General features: G+C 42.8%; 2 protein-coding genes across 2 annotated transcripts; one reads left to right on the forward strand and one right to left on the reverse strand.

The window, feature by feature from the left end:
- The first annotated feature begins 277 nt into the window (after positions 1-277).
- On the forward strand, positions 278-871 carry LOC133716468 (uncharacterized). Its single transcript, XM_062143176.1, has one exon. It carries the CDS (start codon positions 278-280, stop codon positions 869-871), a length of 594 nt encoding a protein of 197 aa, XP_061999160.1.
- A 5,239-nt stretch (positions 872-6,110) lies between these two features.
- LOC133713877 (uncharacterized) lies at positions 6,111-8,064 on the reverse strand. The gene is made up of 2 exons (XM_062139904.1): positions 6,515-8,064; positions 6,111-6,393 (listed from the first exon to the last, which is right to left on the reverse strand). Exon 1 carries the CDS (start codon positions 7,703-7,705, stop codon positions 6,521-6,523), a length of 1,185 nt encoding a protein of 394 aa, XP_061995888.1. The 5' UTR covers positions 7,706-8,064; the 3' UTR covers positions 6,111-6,393; positions 6,515-6,520.
- Positions 8,065-27,473: the final 19,409 nt, after the last annotated feature.

Raw genomic sequence — 27,473 nt, forward strand, 5'->3', positions numbered from 1 at the left:
ACAGGTGTGCTACTTTTGCTTAAAGTTTTGTAAAATATAGTCTGTTGATATGTGTTTTTACTTTCAAAACTTTGTAAAAGTTTTTCATGTAATATATGTTATGTTTATACTTCTCTCTCTTACGTGCTTACTCTTTGTCTTATAATTGGAAGTTCTGTTTACTATTTGTTAGATTAATTGGAATTTTATAAACACATAATAATGAATAAAAATTATATGATTGTTTTAAACCAAAAGAACGGCAGAAGAACAACACAAGGGTGAGGTTAGTAGCAACATGGAAGTCATAGCCGCTATTCAAGATATGGCAAGTGCAATAAGGGAAAATTACAACGGTAATCATCAAGAAGGTAATGAAGAACGAGTTATGAGAATACAAGGTGAATTTCGTAAGGCCCGAAATCCTATATTCAAGGGTACCTTAGATCCCATGATAGCTGAAGAATGGTTGAGACAAATGAAGAGAACTCTGAATAATCAAAAAGTGCCGGAAGATTTGAAAGTAATTATCTCATGTACGTACTTGGAAGGTGCAGCTTATCACTGGTGGGAATCAGTTCTTGCTACTCCAGACACTGAAATTACAACCTGGGATGCATTTGAAGTTATTTTTCTTGAAAAATATTTCCCAAACACAGTAAAGCAAGCCAAGGCAAAAGAGTTTATGTTTCTATCTAAAGGGGAAATGACAGTAGCTGAATACCAAGGTAGATTTGAGGAACTGATGCGGTTTGCTCCGGGTATTATTCCCAATAAGGCTGCTAAAGCAAAGAAATTTGAGGAAGGACTTAATCCTGAGATTAGGGAGAAAGTGTCGATTCTAAAGTTATTGAAATATTCGGAAGTGGTGGACCAAGCACTTATTGCTTAACGTAGTATTCAAGAAACAAAAAGGGTTTGGAATTCTGGGAATACTAGTGGACAGTTCAAACGCCAGAATTTTGGACCTTCCAGAAATAATTTCCAGAGATCATATAAATCTTTTGGGACATCTCCATATACAAAATTATGTTACTACTGCAGAGGACCGGGACATCTTCAGAGGGATTGTCCACTCATACAGTCAAATCAAGTTCCATATGCACAATTTCGTCCAAATCAGCAATCTCAGTTTCGTGCTCCACAACCCCAGTTTCGTCCTCAGCATTAGCAAGGTTATGCACCGCAACAACAGTATCGTGCACCTTTTCAACCACAACAGAATTGGCAGAGGCCAAATGTTCCTCAACAGGCACAACGACCAGGAAATCCTATTAGGCCTAGAGCACCAATTGGCGCACGACATCCAACACAGGGTCGATTGTATGCTTTGAATGACATGGAGGCACAAAATGGATCTCAAGTGGTAGAAGGTACATTCTTAATATCTAATACGGCAGCTAGAATATTATTTGATCCTGGTGCAACACATTCTTTTATATCATCATCCTTTGCATCCATACTTGAATTGAAACTTGAGATTATGAAGACTTCATTAATTATTGGGTCTCCTTTGAGTAAGGGTGTAAGAGTTAATAGAGTGTGTAGGCTATGCATGATAGAAATATCAAATCATAAATTCGACTTTGATTTGATAATGCTGGAAATGTCAGAGCACGATATCATCTTGGGTATGGATTGGCTTAGTCGTTATGATGCTATCATGGACTGTGGTAAAAAGAAGATAACTATCAATACTCCGGAAGGTGAAACTTTTAGTTTTTACCGGGATAAGAGCACTTATAAATCAGAAGTATCATTTGATATTAAGTGCAATTATTTGAATTTGATTTCCCACATTGTGGTCGAAGAGGAGAATGAAATGAAGTTAGAAACTATTCCTGTGGTAAAGGAATTTACTGATGTGTTTCCAGAAGATTTATTCGGGTTGCCTCCTGTGAGTGAGATAGAATTCATAATTGAAGTGTATCCGGGTACATCTCCTATTTCGATACCCCCTTACCGTATGGCACCAGCAGAATTGAAAGAACTCAAGGCACAAATTCAGGAATTAGAAAACAAAGGTTATATTCGTCCTAGTACTTCACCGTGGGGAGCACCGGCCATTTTTGTGAAAAAGAAAGATGGATCTCTTCGGATGTGCGTCGATTTCGTCAATTGAATAGAGTAACTGTGAAGAATAAATATCGGATACCAAGAATTGACGATTTGTTTGAACAGTTAAGGGGTTCTTGTTTCTTTTCAAAAATTGATCTCCGTTCCGGTTATCATCAACTCCGAGTCAAACCTGAAGATGTACCGAAAACAGCTTTTAGGACTTGATACGGACATTATGAATTTTTGGTTATGCCTTTTTGTTTGACAAATGCCCCAGCAGCATTTATGGACTTAATGAACAGTGTTTTTCGACCCTACTTGGATCAGTTTGTAATTGTCTTCATTGATGATATCCTCATTTACTCAAAATCACAAGAAGATCATGAGAGACACTTGTCCATTACGTTACTGGTACGCCTGAATTAAGCGCACAAAATTACCCTGCAAAAGACAATTGTTAGTATAGGATAAGCAGGGATCGTTCAGTCCGGGGATTGAGGGTACTTTCACAAATTGCGCTAATTGAACAAAACTATCAAAAACTAAAGAAAGAAAAGAGAAATAAAGTTGACACAAAAACTAAATGAAAGGGGGGTTTAGGTTTTGAAAATGCAAGCAATAATAAAGGAAATAAAATGTTGCAATTTTTAGGGATTCTAAATCAGATGTATGAACGTTGAGAACTTCGTAATCCACCTCTAGTTATGATCAGAGAAAGACAATTTAACCTAATCTTCAATTACAAAGGTATGTGAATGAAACCAATCAAGAACTTTAGGATCGCCGCTAAAGCCTTATTTTTCCCGAAATTACTTAGAACCGTGAACGCACTGCATCCTAAGCTTGCTTATATGCAATCAAGGTGTAGAACGCTACCCTATCAAATTAACTTATTAAGTACACATAAACACATTAAGCTCTTTGGAAAGATTGATTTTAGAGTACAAAACTAGTGAGGAACGCCATCCTAGCATGTATTCTATTTGTTTGATTTCACCTAACATGTAGGCTTTACTACTTTAGTGTTTTAAGATCGTGAACGCACTGCACCTTAAAACTAGCTCCATTTACATGCTCATATTTTAGATGATCAATCTAAGACATAAACATATAAAAGATTTTATAAAACAAAACCAAACAAAGCATTCACAAAACCTTGTAATCGAAAAAGAGATTCAAAAGCTAAATATCCATCACATAACTAGGGTTTCATACTAGTTCTCAACAAGAAAATTACTCACTTATAGTTTGGAAATCCAAAAACACATACATATTGAAATTGAAAAGTACAAAAGGAATAAACCGTAGAGGGACGATCTCACTTTGATTATTCTTCAACAAAGCTTGAGGAGTCTTCAAAGCAGGAGTACGACAGGATGATGGAAGAGATGTGTGAGAGAATGAGAGGAGAGGAAATGGTGAGACAAGGAGATGAAATGGGTGAAGGAATGTGTGGAAAAATGGAAAGGAAATGGGAAGACAAAGAAGATGGAATGGATGAAGGAATGTGTGGAAAAATGGAAAGGAAATGGGAAGACAAAGAAGATGGAATGGATGAAGGAATGTGTGGAAAAATGGAAAGGAAATGGGAAGACAAAGAAGATGGAATGGATGAAGGAATGTGTTTTTGAGAGTGAGAGGAGAATGTGTTTATATAGGGAAGAGAAAGAAGAGTGAAATTGGAAAAGATGGAGTAAATTATGGTAAGTAATGATGGAGAAAACATGATGATGGAAAGATGGAGTAAATTAGGGTGAGAAATGATGGAGAAACCATGATGATGGCAAGATGGAGTAAATTAGGGTGAGAAATGATGGAGAAAACATAATGATTACACCCTAAAACATGGAATTAGGTGTTTGGGTGATGATGATGGTGGATTTTCTGCTCATTTCTTACTTTAATTGAATCTCCATCACAACTTCGGATTTTGCCTTTGACCTCTTCATAAAAAATGTTTCTCCATGAATGTAGATCACCCTGGTAAAATTTCAGATCTTTTAGAACAGTATTTTGGCCGGAAATGCTTCCAGAATGCGTTCAGGTCCGATTTTCAATTTTCGTCTTTTAGTCAGAACTTTGGACTGATCTTTTGAAGGCCTTCCACTTCTATCTGGATCTTGCATTCTTCATATGAAATGTTTCTTAGGATGTCTAGAATGGATCTGGAAAGTTTCAGCTCATTTGGAGTTCATTTGGTCAGGCGGCCGCTCCCTCTTCCTTGCTTGGCTTGGTTTCTCCTAGCCGGAGTAGGGAAATGTGTAAAATTGACCTTTTAGTACATTTCCATTTTTCTCCATCATTTATAGGTAATTATGGACCTAATGGTCATTTCATCATCATCTACTCCAATGTACCTAAAAAAATAGAAATTGAGTTAAAAATCGATTCGTTAAGGAATTAACTAAGCAAAATGTGAGGAATTAACTATTAAAATACCACATTAAAATGCTCCTATCAAATTACCCCACACTTAGCTTTTGCTAGTCCCTTAGCAAAACAAAAATACAAAACAGAACAAAGACTTGACAAAAAGCAAGTAAATGACTCTACTGCTCCTAACTGTTGTCTCAGAGTTATCAAACTCATGGCTTTCACGTTAAACACTTAATCAAAATCACATAGATAATTCCAAGGTTAATAAACATGTGACACTCATATGACTAAGTAAGATATGGAGAACTTAAGTTATACAATGAATGATAGCATGTTTCGACAAGTCCAATCCAAACTCACAAGGCATACTCTCGATTTTTCTCTCAGAAATGGCTATGCTTAAAAGCTTCACACTCAAGTATATGCAAGAGAACAAATTGTAAGGCAACAAACAGCTTGCATATTTCATCAATAAAAGCATTTTGTGAAGAATTTTTAAAGACCTCAAGAAATGACTAAGTGCACAAATGGACCTAAACCATAAGCTCGACTTTGTAACTGACTCCACTAACCAAAGGCTGGCCATCTCAAGGATCAAGTAAGGACTTGAAACGGGTTGTAATGGGGCTAAGCTAGGGTTTTTGAAATGAAGATTAAGGATACAAAAATCCTAAGGACCTAGCAGAGCATATATGGACCACCTTATGTCACCATTTTTATGGGCAAATTATCATTGTTTTGGGCCCAACTTTCACTCTAACCAACATGGAAATGGACAAAGGCCTAATTTTCAACTTTGAGCCTTCTACAAATTTGAAAGTCCAAAACCACACTTCAACAACTTCCCAAGAGTTTTCTTTTCAATTTTTCTTCTTGATTTTTTTTTTCTTGGGCTTTCTCCACCCCACACTTGTCTTTCATCGTCACCCCTACACATTATGTCATGCTCGACTAAGTCCCTAGCACAAGGGTAGAGATATCCTGTACTAAGCTCATGGTAGGGTAGTGAGGGTGATGAAACAAAGGTTTTCAACGTAGGCTCAAAGGGGTTCATTCTAAGGGGTCCCACGACGGGCACTATTGGGGACACATGCTTGTTTGGCTATGGTGGTTAACCTAATGCCTTCTATCCTATCCAAGATCAGGGCATATTATGGCATACAAGTTTTGACAGTCACAAAAGTCGAGTTCTAGTATTCTCTAGTCCATTAAGATCTATGGCACATGATCATTGGTTTTTCAAAGAATGATGAGGTTTTGCAAATACAGCCATGAAATTCTGAATTTATCAATAAGCACTCGAAAAGAAAGTATTTTAGCTCAATAGCTCGCTTAGGATTAATTCAATTAGACATAATCCTAGCATGCTTTATGAACCATGTTACAATCCTATCTCAAATCTTCATACAAGTATCACAATGTCGATTAACCACAGAATTCAATTAAGTCCTATTTCGATTGTGAAAACCTTCAGCCATGAATTCAGAGACATGTTCATCCTAGACGTTAAGAGCATCCTAAGACTCAAACAAACAAAAAGACTCTAAAACCAACATTTTTTTTTTTTTAAATAGCTGAATTTAATAAGACTGAAAGAATGTAGTTTTTTTTTTTTTTTTTTTTGTCAAATATGACTCAAAAACAAATTGACAAATTTGTATTTCCCTAATTCCCCCACACTTAAATTAGACATTGTCCTCAACGTATGGCAATATAACTCACAATGCACAAGAAAAGCATAGAGAAGGAAAATCCAAAAGGCAAGTAGAAAGAATAAGAAAGATTATAGAAAAGCTCCCCCTTGAAGACCTCCCAATGCTCACGACCTATGGGGAAGACCGAAGTTAGACACCAACTTCAAGGCACAAGGCCTTGACTTCCAAAACCTAAGCTCCGTGCAATATGGACTCCAAAAGAAGTGATAATGGGGTAAAAAGGAGAGAAGGAAGGAAATTTCCTTGCCTTTCTTAATGTTTGCACCTGCACACTGACACAAAAAAAAACATTAAAACGAACTAACAAGAATAAGATTTAAAATGAAAAAGTTTGGGTTGCCTCCCAACGAGCGCTTGTTTTAACGTCTTTTCAGCCTGACGTGTACCGCCAATTAAGCGTAATCAGGAGGTTTAGGCTGCGGTTCGATCAGATGCTTAAGCTTCTTCAAAGATATTTCATGGTCTCTTTCTAGCAACTTAGGTAACTTGGGAGCAATGGGAAGATAAGATTTGATGCTTCTCTTTTCCTGTCTCCTCTTCCATTGTCTCCATCTTTTATTAAGTTTAACAATCACGGCAAGAATGACCTCCTTATCTGATTTGACATGTTCACGTATCACCATCTCCACATGATCAACAAACTCAAACTTTTCTTGGATGGGGAGAAAATGTGTAGAGCTTGAATGAGGTGTTGAAGAATCATGTTGTCTTCCATGTGCTAGCAATAAAGGTCCAAATGTAGAAGCCTTGACGGACTCCCCTTTTAAGCAATTCTCCATTGTGGTTACGTAACATTTTGGATCTTCATGATGTAACATGATTGTTTCAGGCACTTGGGACACATTTGCATGAAGCTCATCCTTACTTCCTCCATGAAAGGATCCATCATCATCATCAAAGGGATCTTCCATTTCCCATTTTTCAAGCTCGGTTATGCAACATAGTTCGTAGTCCTCACATGTCTCAACATTGCGTTGCTCTTCATAAGACTCATCCAAATCCCTTATTTCATCCTCAGCATAGCTTGAATCATTGAATGCATCATGAGGTTGATCCAAAGCCATAGTTGTTGGGAACTCCTCTAAAGTTACCATTAGTGTAGAAGGGTGCTCTTGAGATATAAAGATCTCCCAACGCCTTTGAGTTTCTGCCCAATCATCATCATTCTCACGAGCTTGTTGTATAGAAGCATCCAAAGCTTGTTGTTCCTGAATCACAGCTTGAGTTGCAGCATTTAGAGCCTTAATCATCTCATCATAATTATTAGACATACCTGAGTTTTGAGGAGGAGGTGATTGTGGCCTATAATCATGGTATGAACATATGGAAGCGTCAAACGCATTGAAAGATCCTTGTTGCATGTTTGGATTGTTGTTCCACGAAGAATAAGGAGAGTTATCCCATGCCGGATTGTATGGAGGTGAATAGTAATTATTCCAATGTCCTTGGTTGTCTTGAAATCCTCCAAGCATGGTATTTTGATCGTAGTATCCTTGATATTGGATGCTTGGACATGTCTCAGTTGAATGACCAACCATGGAGCATATGGAACACACCTCGTAAGATTGATGCCACATTTAGAGACAAAACAAAAATTAAAGTTAGTAAGAAGTAATGGAATGAAACACAAGTGTAATAAGACAATGAATTTCAAGAAAAATACTATCTTAAGTTGGATTAGACGTTAGTTTATATGAAGAGAAAAAGTTCAAGATTAAGTTTGAATCAAGGTTTGGACGTGCGGCCCAAGATGTTTCAAATGTTAATAATTGTCGCCCTCAACCCAAAGCATTCGATAACTCTTTTGGGACACAGCCAGGTAGAAGAGGAACGATTTTGGCGGAGCTCAGCTCACTTGTTTAGCAGGGGACGAGACCCTTTGCTAGCACTTCTCGTATCCAATCAGCCTAGACACCGTGTCTTACAAAGATGAATCTAGCTGAACAATGGGGGTTAAGACAAGAATTAACAAAAGAACTCTTCACCTATTCCGTTATGATTCACACTTAAAATCAAACTAGAACTTAAAGTTAATATTTTACACGTTTTAAAAGCACTAAAAAAAATAATAATAATAAAATCAAATAAAAATTAAACAAAATTAACGCAACTTGCTAGGGATTTTTCAATCCCCGGCAACGGCGCCAAAAATTGGTACGCCTGAATTAAGCGCACAAAATTACCCTGCAAAAGACAATTGTTAGTATAGGATAAGCAGGAATCGTTCAGTCCGGGGATTGAGGGTACTTTCACAAAACCTTGTAATCGAAAAAGAGATTCAAAAGCTAAATATCCATCACATAACTAGGGTTTCATACTAGTTCTCAACAAGAAAATTACTCACTTATAGTTTGGAAATCCAAAAACACATACATATTGAAATTGAAAAGTACAAAAGGAATAAACCGTAGAGGGACGATCTCACTTTGATTATTCTTCAACAAAGCTTGAGGAGTCTTCAAAGCAGGAGTACGACAGGATGATGGAAGAGATGTGTGAGAGAATGAGAGGAGAGGAAATGGTGAGACAAGGAGATGAAATGGGTGAAGGAATGTGTGGAAAAATGGAAAGGAAATGGGAAGACAAAGAAGATGGAATGGATGAAGGAATGTGTGGAAAAATGGAAAGGAAATGGGAAGACAAAGAAGATGGAATGGATGAAGGAATGTGTTTTTGAGAGTGAGAGGAGAATGTGTTTATATAGGGAAGAGAAAGAAGAGTGAAATTGGAAAAGATGGAGTAAATTATGGTAAGTAATGATGGAGAAAACATGATGATGGAAAGATGGAGTAAATTAGGGTGAGAAATGATGGAGAAACCATGATGATGGCAAGATGGAGTAAATTAGGGTGAGAAATGATGGAGAAAACATAATGATTACACCCTAAAACATGGAATTAGGTGTTTGGGTGATGATGATGGTGGATTTTCTGCTCATTTCTTACTTTAATTGAATCTCCATCACAACTTCGGATTTTGCCTTTGACCTCTTCATAAAAAATGTTTCTCCATGAATGTAGATCACTCTGATAAAATTTCAGATCTTTTAGAACAGTATTTTGGCCGGAAATGCTTCCAGAATGCGTTCAGGTCCGATTTTCAATTTTCGTCTTTTAGTCAGAACTTTGGACCGATCTTTTGAAGGCCTTCCACTTCTATCTGGATCTTGCATTCTTCATATGAAATGTTTCTTAGGATGTCTAGAATGGATCTGGAAAGTTTCAGCTCATTTGGAGTTCATTTGGTCAGGCGGCCGCTCCCTCTTCCTTGCTTGGCTTGGTTTCTCCTAGCCGGAGTAGGGAAATGTGTAAAATTGACCTTTTAGTACATTTCCATTTTTCTCCATCATTTATAGGTAATTATGGACCTAATGGTCATTTCATCATCATCTACTCCAATGTACCTAAAAAAATAGAAATTGAGTTAAAAATCGATTCGTTAAGGAATTAACTAAGCAAAATGTGAGGAATTAACTATTAAAATATCACATTAAAATGCTCCTATCAGTTACAGACCTTGAGAGAACATCAGTTATTTGCTAAGTTTAGCAAATGTGAATTTTGGTTGACTGAAATAAAATTTTTGGGACATGTGATCTCTAATGAAGGCATTGCAGTTGATTCTTCCAAGGTAGAAGCAGTATTAAATTGGAGTCAGCGAAAGAATATTTCAGAAATTCGAAGTTTTTTTGGATTGGCTGGTTATTATAGAAGATTTTTAAAAGATTTTTCTCGGTTAGCCGCACCCCTGACCGGCCAGGTTAACTCGGAAAGAAGTCAAATTTATCTGGAGTAGAGAATGTGAAAATTCATTCCAAGAATTGAAGACACGCTTAACTACTGCTCCAGTGTTGATTATTCCTGAGCGAAGAGAAGGTTACGTGGTGTACACAGATGCTTCTTTACGCGGATCAGGATGTGTGTTAATGCAATCAGATAGAGTGGTCGCATATGCCTCTCGACAACTGAAAACACACGAAAGAAGTTATCCAACGCATGATTTTGAATTAGCTGCTATTGTCCATGCTCTTAAGACTTGGAGACATTACTTATATGGTGAGTGATTCGAGCTATATTCTGATCATAAAAGTTTGAAATATATATTTACTCAAAAGGAGCTTAACATGAGGCAACAGCGTTGGATGGAATTTTTAGAAGACTATGATTTCGGATTGCATTACCATCCTGGAAAGGCAAATACGGTTGCAGATGCTTTAAGTAGAAAATCAGAAAGGTTTGTGGCTAGCTTACATGTTCAGAAATGGAAGATGATGAAGTCTCTTTGTGAATATGATCTACATGTTGATGTACACAACAATATGGCTTGTATTTGTAACTTAGCCACGCGACCAATTTTGATGGAAAATGTTATCGAGAAACAACAAGAGGATACTCTATCCAAATCAATTCAAGACAAATTGATGTCTGGAAATCAACTTGAGGGTTGGATCTTCAATCATAGTAATGGTTTGAGATATTTTGGAAGGTTATATGTACCAGAGATTCCAGAGCTTAGAAATGAAATTTTACGTGAAGCACATTACTTATCATACACTATTCACCCTGGAAGTACAAAAATGTACTATGATCTTCGTCGTCAATTTTGGTGGGATGGAATGAAGAAAGATATTGCACTATGTGTAGCAAGATGTCTTACTTGCCAACAAGTCAAAGCGGAGCATAAAAAGCCAGCAGGAAAACTTCAACCGTTGCCAATAGCTGAATGGAAATGGGATTATATTACCATGGATTTTGTAACTGGTTTACCACGTTCACCTCGAGGTAAAGATGCAGTATGGGTTATTGTGGATCGTTTAACTAAATCAACTCATTTCTTACCAGTGAAAGCAACAGATTCTTCAGAAACACTTAGCAAGTTATATGTTCAAGAGGTAGTTAGACTACATGGAGTTCCTCTCTCAATTGTATCAGACAGAGATTCCAAGTTCACTTCTAAATTTTGGGAGAGTTTACAACAATCTCTCAGTACAGAGTTAAATTTTAGTACCGCCTTTCATCCCCAAACTGATGGTCAATCAGAAAGAACAATTCAAATTTTGGAAGATATGTTGAGAGCATGTGTTTTGGATTTCCATGGAAGTTGGGAAGATTATTTGTCATTAGCAGAGTTTGCATATAACAATAGTTTCCAATCTAGCATTGGAATGGCACCATATGAGGCCCTATATGGTAGACCTTGCAGATCACCATTGTGCTGGACAGAAGTAGGTGAGACTACCATAGTTGCACCTGATTTTATACAGGAGACTACTGAGAAAATAAAGATAATTAAGCAACGACTGCTAACAGCACAAAGTTGACAAAAGAGCTATGCTGATCAAAGGACACGTCCACTAAAATTTAACGTGGGGGATAATGTGTTTCTGAAAGTATCTCCTCGAAAAAGAATTCAAAGGTTTGGAAAAACTGGGAAATTAGCTCCAAGATTTATTGGTCCTTTTGAGATCCTAGAACGGAAAGGTGAAGTAGCATACAAGTTAGCTCTACCACCACAGCTTTCGGGTATCCATGATGTTTTTCATGTGTCAATGCTTCGAAAATATGAACCAGACCCGACACATATTTTAGATTGGACAGATCTTGATGTGGACGAACAATTATCTTTCAAGGATAGACCAATCCAAATATTAGATCTGAAAGAAAAGGTACTGCGAACAAAGAGTATTCCGATAGTCAAAGTTCTTTGGCAACATGCAAATGTGGAAGAAGCTACGTGGGAATTGGAAACAGAAATGCAGAAAAAGTATCCAGAGTTATTTATGGATTGTGGTATGTTATAAATTCCGAGGACGAAATTTCTTAATGGAGGGGAGAGTGTGACGACCTAAAATTTTTAACATTTTCTGAAAAAAAATAAGTTTAATTTTAATTATTGTGCTAAACTATTTTTTTAAATATTGTTTATATATATATATATATATATATATATACAGATCCTATCCAGAGCGGAGTTCCGCTTTGAAATTAACGTGTGAAGTTCGAGTTTTGGGCCACTTTTCGGTCGCATATCCACATCTCGACCGTTCAGTTTTTAGGTACTAGTGTATAGATCATCTCTGCAAATTTTTAGCCAAATTGATGATCGTTAAGGTATTGATAACTACCTTAAAGCTAGTACGGTTCAGGTTGACAGATTCAGTACGTCCATTGGTTTAAGCGAGTTAGATACCTTAACGATCATCAATTTGGCTGAAAATTTGCAGAGATGATCTATACAGTAGTACCTAAAAACTGAACGGTTGAGATGTGGATATGCGACCGAAAAGTGACCTAAAACTCGAACTTCACACGTTAATTTCAAAGCGGAGCTCCGCTCTAGATAAAATCTGTATATATATATATATATATATATATATATATATATATATATATAGTGTAGAGATGATTTTTTACTTGTTTGGGTTTAAGTAAATAGAGTGTAGCCCAAAGTATTTGGCCCAAAACTCAAACCCGGTGGCTTAACAGCTTATAGAAAGAATTCCACAATAAAACTAGATCAACCAACGTCCAAACTCAAAGCTTTGTCCCTTCTCTTCATTGCCTTCCTTACCCCCAGATTCTCCTCCATCTGATACACCAGCCACCGCCTTAGGAAAGTACAAAGGTCATAGCCGCTACCATGGGCAAGTAGAAGGTGTCAACTGCCTTGGAAATCAAGTTTCAAACTTGGTGATTCCCCAAAGCTATGCAGCTAGAGCTGGAACCCTAGAATCAGGAGCTGGAACTCTAGAAATCTGGAGGTGGCAAGTCTAGTACCTATATGGGTAAGATTTCAATTAGAATATCCATTTTGCTTTCTACGTTTTCACCTCCTTTCCAGACACTATAAATAGGCTTAACCATCTATGCTTTCCATACAGTTTCTTAAGTTGCTAGATACATAGACAAACAAGAGAGAGTGAGAGAGAAAGAGAGTTTTGGTATCTTAGAAGTGGAGGAGTAAAAAGTCAGGAACTTGTTTTCATCCGGATACTTAACGTGAAAATCAATCGAGGTAGGGGAAAAACTTAGGGAGCCTCTATGTTTGCATCGGATGGTTGTTTACATGATTGTATTGGATGATTGTATGCATTTATGTCCTCTGTTTCTGTTTTTTTTTTTTTGGTATGGTTGAATAGTGAATACACTTATATATTCAAAGTATTTGATGCATCAATAAGACATGAAGTATAAGGGTGGTGATGGTAATGTGAATATGCTATTGGAATAAGCATGTTGGTTTATCTTTTGCGTAGTTGAGCCTATAACCTCAGCAGGTACCAGATCCCAGGTATGCCCACTTGTTAATGTGCACTTAGTATAGGATATTGAAAGGGCGATTCGGGACTAGCGAAAGGGGAATGGACAAGATGACTAGCAAAAGAGGGTTAGGGGGATTGATTTTGGGTGGGGGTAAGTTCACATTGTTGAATACTCGGAGTCACCTTCGTGGTAAAATACATGGTATGGGACATGTAGGCTCAGTTTATTTTGCAATGTGGATTATCGGGAATAGATAGTAGTTGCATCCATTCATTATTGCTATTCTAACTATGATTTTCAAAGAGGTTTATTTCTCCTACTGGGCAATGTATGCTCACCCCTTTTTATCATTTGGCAGGTGATGGATAAATAAGTTTGAAGTTATTTTACTGCAAGGGTGTTTTTAATAATGTGATATACATGTGTTATTGTTAATCATGCTTAGGTTCCTAGACAAGAACTTGGAGTATAGTTGGTCTTTTGTTGTAACTATTGGTGTAAACCCCTCTTGTAATAAAGGTTGTGTTTTAATTTCGGAAACTTGTCGAGTGTCATTGTTTTCCAATTATTCATATTTCGATCTCGGAAATTTATTTCCATGATTGGAGTATGAGTTGCATCTCAAAAAAAAAAAAAAAAAAAAAAATTGGGATGTGACATAAAGTCTTCCCACCTAAAGTCTCTAACCTTAGTCAGCTCTTCCTTGTCCTCCACACATGTTCTTGGCCGGAAATTGTCGGAATCCGGCGTTGACCTTCTTTGACCCATTTTTGGTCCATTTGCGCACTTTCTTCTCCTTTCTTCCTTCAATTGAATCTCCACTGAGACTTCGGAATTGGCCTTCAACTTCTTCATATCAAATATTCCTTCATGAGTTTAGATCATCCAGGTAAAATTTCAGAGCTTAGTTCACAGTGGTTTGGCCGGAAATGCTGCCGGAATCGGTACAGGTCCGGTTTTGCAGTTTTTGTCTTTCAGTGTAGAAACTTGCACCGATCTTTTGAAAACCTTCCATTCCGAACTATCTCTTGAACTATTCATAACAAATGATCCCTAGGATGTCTAGAATGGATCTGGAAAGTTTTAACTCATTTAGAGTTCATTTGGTCAGTCTGCTCCTCCTTCTTCCTTACCTAGCATGGTTTCTCCTAGCCGGAGTAGGAAAATGTGCTAAAGTTGAGTTTTGAGGGCATTTCCATGCTTTTCCATTATTTTTTAGCATGATAAGGAAAACATAATAAATATATACACAAAGGTTAAGCGAACGTGCAAGATTAGGGAAATAATTACTAAGTAATTATGGACCTAACAAAATACCTCACACTTACACTTTGCTTGTCCTCAAGCAAAAACATAAACTAAACTAGCAAAAACAAACTAAAAGACTCACTCGCATCGTTGGTGATTGAACCATTTTCCCTTAGAAAACCATGACTTAGTGGATTGACTTTCAATTGAGCAAGCTTAGAAACTAAATTTTCGAAATGCAAAGCTAATAATTGGATTTGGAAAGTCATGCTCAACATAATATATTGAATGCATATGCCATGTGTGCCACCGTAAATGATTCACTTGGGATTAACTTGAAGACATCAAACTCACTTGGATATTACTCATTTTTACTCAAGTGTTTAATGGTTAGTGTTTGCACTCAAAAACAATTCAATTTACATGTTTTAGGCTTGGTCTTCCATCTTTTCTCCACAAGATCAATGCATGAGTTCTCTTGGGTCACAAGATCTTTTATTTAGCTAGGTTGTAATGGGGCTAAAGGTGAGAGGGTTAAAGAAATAAAGGGAAAGGAAATTACAAATTCTAAGCCTTCTAGTAAGCAATTCTCTTGTTGAGTTCCTTTTTCTTTTGACTAGAGTCAATTGTAAAACCTCCTTTTCTTTTCCACAAACCCAAAAACCTAATAAACTTCTAAACTTACAAGCTTTTATTCCCGTTTTGTATAACCCACACTCTCTTTATTTTTTTGTACTTTTCTTTTCTTTCTTTCCCACTCACACTATTTTTGTACAACACTTTTTCTATTTTCTATTTTCTTTTCTTTGATGACCCTAGTCCATATTGACTTTGAATAATTATTTTGATATTTTGAACATGTTTCTAGGGTCACCTTTTTCTTTTCTTGGCTACAACCCGTAGCTCACACACACTGTATTCTACCCACCTCGCACTTATTCTTTTGTAATATCCTCAAACCCGTTTACAAGCATCAAAATACTAGGACTCACATTGCTTTCCAATTAGCTTAGAAAGGGTAGGAAAAGTGTTTAAGTTTAAAAGGTTAGACATTTGTGGTGGTAGAGAAATGAAAAGGCTAACACATATTTATATAGGCTCAAATTGGTGTACTAATGGATTTTTACTTTAAGGACAAAAGCTATTTGGCCATGATGGATTCCTAATGCCTTGGTCTTCCCCAATAACAACTCATGCTTGATATAAAGTCTCGAAAGATTTGGAGCAAGTTCTAGATCACATGCACAATGAATTGATCACACAATGAAAGAACTAGTGCATTTTGACTATGTATGCACTCCTTTGGCTCAAAAGCTCACATAATCAGGCATAGATAGTTTCAACAAATTTAGTCCTCATCTTTCCCACATTAATGCATCTAAAATGACATAGGCAATATGAGTTTAAATGTGTTAATGTCTAAGATTTAGCGGTAGCTAAATCTTGGTTAACGCTGATCCAATGGGCGGATCGCTACTTGTGATATTCTCAGGGCTTCCGCTACCTGTCAAGTAAAATACAAAGGGCGTCAGAAGGAGACCGCGTTGGGCTGTCTTCTCTTCTCTGATGCCTAAGTTAGTCAATGTATTTATGTTGACAAAGTAACAGTAGGTAAGTAGTAAATGCATAATTAATGAGGAGAGAGGAGAGAACTTTTCATAGGTGAGGAGGGAGTTGATCTTCTCCATGTTTTCGATGTGGGACTGATATGTTTCAGTTCCCAGCTTCTGGAGCTTCTGATGCTGTCTTGGCGCGGCGCGTGGCAGAGCGTCAGCGGTGCTCTGGGGGTAAGTCGGGGCTCAGGCGGTAGCTTGCTTGGCTGTGCTTCTGTGGGTCACTCCTTTGGCGGGAGCTGGTACTGCTGGCGGTAGCATGAGCGTGGCTCATTATAGCTAATTATGCTTGCAAATGCCTATGTAAGTACAAGTCCCCCAAGTCCCCAGTCAAGGAGGGCAATCTTGGTTGGGGAGTTGCCTAGCGGTTCGAAACGTTACTTCTGCCAGACTTGCAAGAGCGTAATTAGCATCAGTGCGTTGTCAACCATGGACTTACTGAACAAACGCTTTATACCCTTTCGGGTGGGCCCCTTCTAGGCCCCCCAGGGAGTCCCCCACTCCCCAGCTAAGATAGACCTCCGTTTGACCGGTGTATTGTTTATTGAGGGGAGCTGCGCTGAGTAGAGGGTGTTGGGTAGCGAACCCAATCTTTGATACCCAAGCGGCGGGGGTTAACATGCCTGATACCCAAGCTAGAGGAGTTGCGCTTATCAGAGACTATCTCGCTTGCAAGATGTAAAGGAAAAAGTTCCGCTAGCGGAGTTGCGCTTAGCGGAGACTATCTCGCTTGCAAGATGAAAAGGGAGAAGTTCCGCTAGCGGAGTTGCGCTTAGTGGAGACTATCTCCCTTGCAAGATGAAAAGGGAGAAGTTCCGCTAGCGGAGTTGCGCTTAGCGGAAACTATCTCGCTTGTAAGATGAAAAGGGAGAAGTTCCGCTAGCGGAGTTGTGCTTAGCGGAGACTATCTCGCTGAGTCTCCCGATGATTGGTGATCTTCCTTTTCGATGGTTACCTTGTAGAGACGCTTCGTGTGACGTCGTTCGACACGTGGCCAGCATGTACTAGGTTAGCGTGTGGATTAATGTTTGCGCAGCACGCCCGTCGCTTCTCCATAAATGCGGGTAATTATTGATTTTGTAACCGAGGCGTCGCCTCGGTTAATCCGGAGAGTAAGTGTCAGCGTGGGGCACGTGTACGGTTGTCGTGCGATGTCGTTTTTTAGCGGACGGTCAAGATTGGGTTGATGTTGACATAAAAGAGAGGGAAACTTGGTGGTTTGGCACTTTGCACTTTGAACTAGTATCGTCGTCTTCAAGCTTCGCTCTGAGATCCGAGAAGAAGATTGCTACGATTCCTTGAAGTTATCGGTCTTTGAAGGACGAAGATCTCCTGCAGCGAAGACAAGCGCCTTCGATCACACCAAAGTTTTCATCTTTGAGGTTGGTATCTTGAATCCCATCCCTATTTATTGGATTTTTGTGTGTTTGCTTCTGCTAGTTTCTGGGTTTTCGATTTGGGGTGTAATCTGTTCTTCCCCGGTGTGCTCTGAGGGTGTAAAGCGAGTTTTGGGGATGGGTTTTGGTGTTTGACCGAGAGTTGGGGTTTAGGGATTTGCTAGATGGTCGAATCTGGGTTGAGTGTATGGGTGCGTTTTGTTCTTGTTTTGGCATTTTTTGGGCAATTGTTCTTGATGTTCTTGGATGCAACTGACAAAGGGATAGCTTAGATCCTGTGTGAACTGACTGGTTTTGGGTTTTAGGGTTTTGGGATGGCTAGCGTCGTAAAGATCTCGAGCGGTGAGGATTCCGGGTCTGACGCGTCGCTCAGCGTGGCGGATAGAATATTTATTGACTCATTGCGTTCGTCTGCCCATGCAGGAACCTCACTGTCCGAACCGCTAGAGATCGAGCCACTACAGACCATACCCTGGGAAGTAGCAATGGGTCGTGCCCCACGTCCAGAGAGTTCTAGGGCAGGGGAGGATGCCGCCGCCCGCAATAGGCGTGAGGAGAGGCTAGCAAGTAATAGCGCTGCGAGCGGCTCCGCTGATGGAGGAGAGACCGCAGGGGAGGAGACTGAGTCAGCATGGGTCCTCCACGACGACACCCCTGTTGACAAGGCGGGAGGGCCGATGACCTCTGCAGCCGTCAATCGGGTGAAACGGGTGTTTCGGTTGCCAGGCATAGTGAAGCTACGTCCGCCGATGAAGGACGAGAGAGCCTCGATTCTGCCAGCGGGGCATGCCGCCGTGCACGAGGCGATCTTCCTCCAGGGAGTCACATTTCCGCTACTGCCAAATCTCCAAATCCTGGTGTGCGAGTTTGACCTCACCTTTGGGCAGATTTGCCCCAACATGTGGCAGTTGTTGATGGCGCTTAACTCGCTATGGTGCCTGTCCGGTTGCGAGGGTCCAACCGTGGCGGAAGTGGTACACTTCTACGAGTTGGTGTACGTGAAGCGCCAAGGTTGTAGCGGGCAAGTGAATTTGAGTCGCCGCCAGGGGGTGCCCAAGCTAATCGAGAACTTGAAGGATTCCATGTCTCCCTGGCGGGGTGCCTGTTTGGCTCCAATTTTGCTGCAGCTAGTCAACAGTCTCTTTTCTTGCGCGGGCGTGCCAGCACCGTTCGGGTGCGGTCGTGGGGGGTGTCCCTTGACCTGACTTCTGTCGAGCGATTGTAGACGAGGAGAGCACCAACCTCGTCGTGGGATTCTTTGTGCCTCGTGGTGAGGACTTTGCTGAAGTTTCTTCTTGTTCACAAGTCGATACTCAATATTGCAGATTGAGCAGAGCGAAATCACCGGGAAGTATTGAGATCTTGCTAAAGCGTGACTTTAGCTTGGCTGGGTTGCTAGGGCGTTACCCTTGCTTAGCTGGTTCTGTAACCGTTGTGGTCGCGGCACTACCGTCGGCTCCCGAGGAGACTAGGACCGAAGCACGTTGACAGAGGGTTTGGCGGCACTGAAAGTCGGCTTCTGAGAAGACTAGGACTAGGAGTGTGATCACCGGTAAGAGAAAGAGAAGGAGAGGAGTTGCTCTTAGAGAGGTTGCTCTAGAGAGAACTTAGATCATCTTAGAGATGTTTTGATGTTGTGTTGTGAATGTGTGTTTTAGAATGAGAGGAGAAGATGTTTATATAGGGAAGAAAAAGAAGAGTGAAATGATGAGTGGAAGAAAAATAATGAAAGTAGATCTAAGTTCACTTGTAAAATATGGAAAAGATAGAGAAAAGATGAAATGAAAGCAAAGCATGAAGGTGCAGCAACATGGAAGTGGTGATGATCTATTAAAGAGATTGTAGAAGAAAAATATATCCAAGGAAAAAGAGAAAAGCATCTAGCTTTCTTCATGTGGGTAGGAAACATGAACATGTGAATATTGAGCTGGTTTTAGGTCAGTTTCTGCCCCTTTATTCCTTCAATTATTTCTCCAACAAGAATTCATTATATGCCTTCGACTTCTTCATATGAAATGTTCCACTATGAGTGTAGATCATCCTGACAAATTCTCAGATTTTTATTCCATGTGGTTGGGCCGAAAATGCTGCTGGACCTCTTACAGGTCCAGTTTTCCAGTTTTGCTTCTGTAGAAAATTGGGCTGATTGTTTGAAGGCCTTCCACTCAAAAAAAGCTCTTGCACTCTTCATAAGAAATGATCCTTAGGATGTCTAGAATGGATCTGGAAAGTTTCAGCACATTTCGATTTCATTTGGTTAGTCTTCCACCCCTCCTTCCTTGTTTAGCTCGGTTTCTCCTAGCCGAAGTAGGAAAATGTGCTAAAGTTGACTTTTCATGTTTCCATGCTTCCGTGCTTCCATAGTAGGCTTTATTTAGCCTCTAAATATATATTTCGAACTTGTCGACAATATATAGCTTGAGCCACTGACATTGGCTCAATTTCTCCAAGACACGCCTTGTCAGGCCAAAATGCTTATTTTGAGTCCAAACAGTGCCTTCTGTATTGCCACCGCGGGGTGGGAATACCAAGCAGGGTCAATGAGGGGGCGCCGACATTCAGGATTAAGTCGGAGTTCCAACCTATCCGAGCTTGTCGCCGGTCTCCGCTGGCCAAAGTTGGCGGTTTGCTTGTATGATAATTCCTGTATTCTGTTCTAACGATTACCGCATTTTTTTTTTGTAGCGGGCCTGCACTATAACCTGACGCGCGAGGAAGAGTGTCGCGTGGCACGGATCAGAGGCTGTTGGCGGAATCGCAATCTACTGGACCTTCGTCTTCTCACTGGTTGGGAGTTGTTGGTCGATCAACAACTGACGCGCGCCCTTGGTAAGCAATTTCCGCTGACTTGTGCCTTAGTTCAGTTTGCACCAGGCTAAGTCGTTTTTGTGTTTTTTTTTTTTTTAGATTCTCCGCCGGGTAATAAAGCGAGCCGCGACGCTTTTGCTAAAGCCATGGACCGCGCCGAGATCAACAACTTCTTGGAGAGCAACAACTTTTTAGATTCTACGCCCCTGGGCTGGCGGCCCAGCAGACCGTCGTTAATCTAGAGACACTGGCGCTAAGTCAGTCTGAGACTCCCGTGGTGCTGCCGATGCCGCACCACTCTCATCTTTGTGCCGATGGTTCACCCGTGACTCAGGAGGGAACTGGCGTGGACCGCGGGGTTACCGGCGGGAGTAAGGCCCCTACTACACCTGTGCAACAAAAAGAGAGAATGCCCGCTAACCGGCGTGGGCCCCAGAAGGAGAAAGTGGTGTCTTCGACGGAAACAGTCACCATTGCGGGGTTGGAGCCGCAGAAGGGATCGAGGCCTGCCGCCGCTGGATCCACACGGGCGGTGCTTCAGAGGAGGCATCGCCAAAATGACTCCGATGGAGAGGAGGAAGGAGACGACTCGGAGACCATCGGGGCCCGCCAGCAGAAGAAGGCAAAATAGGCTCCGCCCAAGGTGCCTGTGGTCGCCGACAGGGAGGTGCAAGCAAGCGATCTGGACTCGTTTGCCGCGTACGCAGAGTTCCTGACCGACAATGAGCGGGAATTTCTTTTCCACCTCTGCGAGCAGCTCGGGTTCGGCGGCCTAGAGGGGATTGTGCGCTCGACCGCCGTTGATCAATCGCCCTTTAGCTCGGCCTTTGGACACCTCTCTGTTGGGCTGCATGAGATGTTCCTAGCGGCGTCGAAACAGCTCCGGGTTGAGCGGCAGCTTAGGGAGGAGATCAAGGGTCTCCAGAGGGAGCTGGGGGAGGCCAAAGACAGGTTGGCGGATGTGCAGCGACGCCTGACCAAGGCAGAGTGAGATGTTACGGATGCCCGCGGCAAGCTTGCTGTCGCCGTTGAGCTGGACCTCAAGCGGAATGACCACGTCTCCAAACTAGAGCAAGACATAGCCTTGCTAAAGGATCAAGTGGCGGCTAAGGTTAAGAAAGTTGAGATCCTTCAGCGGGATTCTGCCGTCAAATCTGCTGAGGTGAAGAAGCTGGAGGGCGAGGTTGCTCGACTGGGAGCTGAGGGGAACCGTGCAGCGGCCGCCGCTGTGGAGGCGTTTAAGCAGTCGGCGGAATACAAGAAAGCGATGACTGATGCGGCGAAGGCTGGTGCCGCCGCTAACGTGGAACTGCTGAACCAAAAGGGCGTCATCGACTGGGTCAAGGCGTCCCAACCCGCTGGGCCGTCAGGGCAGAAAGCGCCTCCTGCGAGTGGTGTGGTTCCTACTCACGCTGAGGGTGCCTGCTTAGGTAGCGGAGAGAGTGGTGAGCGTCCGGCGGACGACTCTCATCGGACTCCTCCTCCCACTCAGTTTGAGGTCTCCCGTGATGGCTTTCTGGCTGCCCATACTCGAGCGGATGGTACCATTATAACGCCAAGCCCTACCACTCGTAGGTCAGATCAGACGAGCCGTCAGTCCGAGCAACAATAGCCGCCGGAGGGCGAGGATGTTGCTGCTGCTCCCCAGAATCCATGAAGACAGCTCCATAGCTTTATGTAGTGCCGCTGAGGCCTTTCTCTCTTTTTTTTTTTTTGTGCGCCGCTAAGGCTTTTTGTATTTTGACAATATATTTGGGCGGGGAGTCCCGACCCGTAATATACATTTGGTTTTTTTTTTTTGCTTCTGAGATTTTCATGTGTGAATGTGTTTACCGATTGCATTGTTTGAATATTTATGGACCGCTAGAGTTTTGACTGCTGCTTTGTGACTCAATGAAACATTAAAGGGATTAAAATTGTTCCAAGTGCACGATGTAGCGGACGTAGTCCGCCGAATATTGTTGGCGTTGCCAGTTGATTCTTGTGCTTGGACTTGGCGACAATGGTTTGAATAATTCCTCGTTTCATTGATAGCTTATATATCAGCGTTTACAAAAAGCGGGGTTGTACCCGTTGGGTAGCTTCCCTTAGCTAAATATTAAGCCAAAAATTTAGCTAAGTCAAGATGCTCTAGGGTAGCGGCATGACTATTTGTAGTAATACCGGAGGTGTTCGGTATTCCAAGGGTGGGTCGTTGTGACGCCATCCTTGTCCATTAGGTAGAAGGTGCCGGGGCTAGCGACTTCCACAATTTTGTATGGACCTTCCCAAGTTGGGCGAATTGCCGTTGGCGGTGGAATGACTTCCTTCATTACCCAGTCCCCCAGTTGGAGGTCCCGGGCCTTGACCCTGGTGTTGTAGAAACGCGATACCCGTTGTTTGTTTTGCAAATTGTGCACATGGGCCTTGTGTCGTTTCTCCTCTAGGAGGTCCCTGTCGAGGTTGACGCCTTCGCCGTTGGTCTTAGGGCAGTAGCCTTCGACCCTAGCGGTAGGTTGAGTTACCTCAATAGGTAGGACGACTTCAGTTCCGAACATCATGCAGAATGGTGTTTCACTAGTGGCGGAAGTTGGGGTAGTCCTGATGGCCCACAGAACCTCCGGAAGCTTCTCCGCCCATAAACCCTTGGCGTCGTCGAGTTTCTTTTTTAGCAGCTTCTTGATTATCTTGTTTGCTGCTTCGACCTGGCCGTTGGTTTGGGGGTGAGCGACAGATGCAAAACTCATCTTGGTGCCCAGGTTAGCGGTGAAAGATATGAGTTCCTTATTGTTGAACTGTGTGCCATTGTCTGTGATGATTGTGTGGGGGACACCATAGCGGCAGTAGATGTTCTTCCAGAGGAAGTGAGTTACCTTAGCGGTAGTTATTGCCGTTAGTGGCTCCGCTTCTATCCACTTGCTGTTGTAGTCGATGGCAACAAGGATGTACTTGAACTGGCCTTTGGCGGTTTGGAATTTTCCCATCAAGTCCAGGCCCCACGTTGAGTGAATCCATGGACCAATGATGATCGACAGTGGTTCAGCCGGGGCATGTGGGAGATCAGCATATTGTTGACATTTGTGGCAAGATCTTGATACCCTCCTGGCGTCGTCGCCGAGGGTAGGCCAAAAGTAGCCCTGTCGCATTGTGCGATTGGCTAAGGATCTGGCGCCCGAGTGGTTTCCGCATTCCCCGCCGTGTATCATTGCAAGAACGACCCTTCCCTCCTCTGGGGTTAGACACCGGAGGTTGGGATGGGTGAACCCCTGGCGGTAGAGCTTGCCGTTCTGGATGTTGTAGAGGGTTGCTCTCCGCTTGAGCTGTCGTGCTTCGACCTTGTCCTCTGGCAGTGTCCCATTGCGCTTGTATTTGATGATTTCGTCCATCCAACTGGGATTGACCTCAATGTTGAAAATCTCCGCTAGGGTTTTTGTGATGCTTGGCTTGTCAAGACATTCCACCCTTGCGCTTGTGTGGCTGGGCAGTTGCTAGTCTTGCCAGTGAATCAGCCTTGGCGTTCCTTTCCTTGGGGATCTGCGTGATGGTGTGGAATTTGACGTGAGGAACGTCTTGACGTAACCCAAGTATGCCGCCAACTGTTGGTCCTTGGCCTGGAAACTGTCGTTGACCTGGTTGACGACTAACTGGGAGTCGCTGAATATGTTGACACTGTCAGCCCCCGAGTCGATGGCGAGGAGTAAGCCGGCAATGAGTGCTTCATACTCCGCCATGTTGTTTGAGGCTTTGAAATTGAATTTTAACGCGTATTCCACGTTCAGTCCCCCTGGCCCTGTCAAGATGACTCCGGCGCCACTGGCCTTGGCGCAAGCGGAGCCGTCCACATGTAAGTTCCAGTCCGACTGCTGGGGGGCTGGTTCTTCAGCGGTTATCATTTTCGTGCTGGGCTCTGCCTCCGTGTTGGGTTCAACTTGACGCTCGGTGAGCTCAGCAATGAAGTCTGCCACCGCCTGGCCCTTCATGGACGTTCTTGGTTTGTAGTCAATGTCGAACTCGCTGAGCTCGATGGTCCACTTGCTGAGGCGCCCCGAGTGTTCAGGGTTCTGCATTACCTGCCTCAGCGGCTGATTTGTTAAGACATGAATTGTGTGGGCCTGAAAGTACTGGCGAAGGCGTCTAGCGGCAACGATGAGTGCGAGAGCAAGCTGTTCCAAGGGGGATATCTTGTTTCTGCCCCGTTCATGCCTCTGCTGGCGTAGAATACGGGGAGCTCATCCTGGCAGTCCCGCCGGACAATGGCGCAGCTTACCGCTGACTGTGATACCGCTAGGTATATATACAATGTCTCCCCCTGCACAGGAATAGAGAGGAGTGGGACTGCTGCGAAGTACTCTTTCAAGCTCTGGAACGCCGCCTCACAGTCTGGGTTCCAGTCGATGACTTTCTTGTGGGTTGTCTTCAGAACTTTGAAAAATGGGAGACATCTGTCAGTGAGTCTGGAGATAAACCGAGAAAGGGCAGTTAGTTTGCCCTGGAGGCTCTGAACGTGCTTCTTCCACTCTGGAGCCTTCATATTGAGGATGGCTTGTACCTTGTCAGGGTTGGCCTCTATGCCCCGTTCACTGACTATGTAACCTAGAAATTTGCTGGCGGTGACGCCGAAGAAGCATTTTTATGGGTTGAGGCGCATACCATAAGCCAAGAGAATGGCGAATATGATTCTGAGGTTTGCCACTTGTCCGCTGACCTTTATGCTCTTTACCAACATATCGTCCACGTAAACCTCGATGATTTTGCCCAGATGTTCAGCGAACATGGCATTCATCAGCCGCTGGTAAGTTGTGCCGGCGTTCTTCAAACCGAAAGGCATGACATTGTAGCAGTATAGGCCCTTGTCGGTGGTGAAGGAGGTGCATTCCTGGTCGCCGGGGTGCATCTTGATCTGATTGTAGCCAGAGAAGGAGTCCATCATGCTGAGCAGCTCGTGTCCAGCGGTTGCATCAACCAGTTGGTCTATGCGAGGTAGCGGGAAGCTGTCCTTGGGGCATGCCTTATTGAGGCCCTTGAAGTCGACACACATCCGCCACTTTCCGCTGGGCTTTTTGACCATGACCAAGTTGGAAATCCACTGAGGGTAATTGACTTGGTGGATGAATCCAATGTTCTGGAGCTTGGTCACCTCTTCCCCTATTGCACGATATCTCTCCTCATCAAAGGCCCTTCGCCGTTGCTTGACAGGGTAGGCGGATGGTTTGATGCTTAATTTGTGTGTGATGATCTCAGGGGAGATGCCTGGCATGTCAGCGTAGGACCATGCAAAGACTGCAGCGTTATCACGTAGAAACTGGGTGAGTTCAGCCGCTACCTCTGGGTCTAGCTGAGCGCCGATGCGGACTGTCCGCTCAGGGTGTTCGTTGGAGATGCTGATAACCCTTAAGGATGTTTCTGGGTTGACAGGCTCTTTTTTGACATATTTCTTCTCGTCATCCCTGGGGTCCTCAAAGATATTTGGTGCCGGTGCATGGTTTCCCACCGTTAGGATCTCATGGCGGCGCGCTGATCGTGCCACGGTTGTGGAATAGCATTCTCGTGCCAGTTGTTGACTTCCCTTGACACAGCCTGTCCCATTAGGCGTAGGGAACTTCATGAGAAGCATGTATCCGGCTATGATGCACTTGAGCTTGTTGAGTGCTGGTCGACCAATGATGGCATTATATGAACTGAAGCAGTTCACAATGATGAACTCCGTATGGATTTCCACCGTATGTGGACTAGCGCCGATAACTAGTGGCATGTAGTCAGAATCCAATGGTTGCGTGACGTCACCGGAGAAGCTAAGCAATGGCTCATGATCCTGTAGTAATTTTTTATTGGAGTTTGTCGTAGCAACCATTGAAGATGACATTTATAGCGGACCCGCTGTCAACAAAGACCCTTCTCACTGACCATTTGCCGAGTATGGCGTCGATCAAGAATGGATCGTCGTGGGGCAAATGTACTCCGCGCTCTTCCTCCTCCGAGAAGGTAATAGGTTCCCAACCAGACCTTGGGAGTTTAGCGGACCTCTCATAGCGAATGTTGCAAACTTCATTGGGGTGGTTAGCACGTGCATAACGCTTTTTTGCCCTATGAGACATGTTGGTGATTGGAGCACCACCGTCGATGGTGTTGATGCGGCCCATGGGTTCAATGTTGGCGATCACGAGTGGTGGTTGGTGCACCTTGAATTGTTCCATCTAACCATCTCGGTACAAAGTCTCAATGGCTGTTTTGAGGGCATTGCAGTTGTTGGTATTGTGCCCGCTGTCCTCATGGTATTTTCACCACTTGTCGGTGTTTCTGAGCTTTCCCACCCTTGGGTATTTTCTTGGGGGTGGTGGCGGAATCTGGTCCTTGCACTGGTCGTATATTTCCTCGTACGAGGTCGTGAGGACTGTAAACACTGCGTACCGCAGGGAGGACTCCGTCTGTTTATTACGGTTATCCCCATGAGATGAGCGGTTGCCCTTATTGTAATGTTGGTCCTTCTGCCGCTCGCTCTGGTAGTTGCCTTGTTGCCACTCTCTCTTCTTATCAGTTGGTGGTGTAGCAGAGGTTTTGCTAGCGGTTTCCTGATGGCTGGCGGAGGGTTGGGTGGACTTTACAGGTGTTGGTGGTGGTGGGGGGGTTTCTCCATATGTGATGAATTCTGCCTGTGCATGGATGACAGCCTCGCTCATGACATAGTCATAAGCGGCATTTGGATGATTGTAATTGAGGTGATAGAGAAATGGCCCCTTGAGGAGTCCTTGCTTGAAGGCTGCCAGGGCCATTGTTTTATCAAGATCGCGGCATTGAGACGTTGCCGCTCGCCACCTGGTGATAAACGCCTTCAATGTTTCCTCTGTCCCCTGTTTGAGGTTGAACAAGTGAGTTGTGTTGTGATGTCCGGCGGCCAGCAGGATGAACCGAGCAAGGAAAGCATTTGACAGTGCATGAAATGAGTCAATGGATCCTAGCGGGCATTCAAAGAACCAACTCATTGCCTCACTATCCAATGTTTCGCTGAACAAGTGGCAGAGGGTGGCGTCATCAAATCCC

The sequence above is a fragment of the Rosa rugosa genome, chromosome 6 (assembly GCF_958449725.1).
Source record: "Rosa rugosa chromosome 6, drRosRugo1.1, whole genome shotgun sequence".
Taxonomy (NCBI): domain Eukaryota; kingdom Viridiplantae; phylum Streptophyta; class Magnoliopsida; order Rosales; family Rosaceae; genus Rosa; species Rosa rugosa.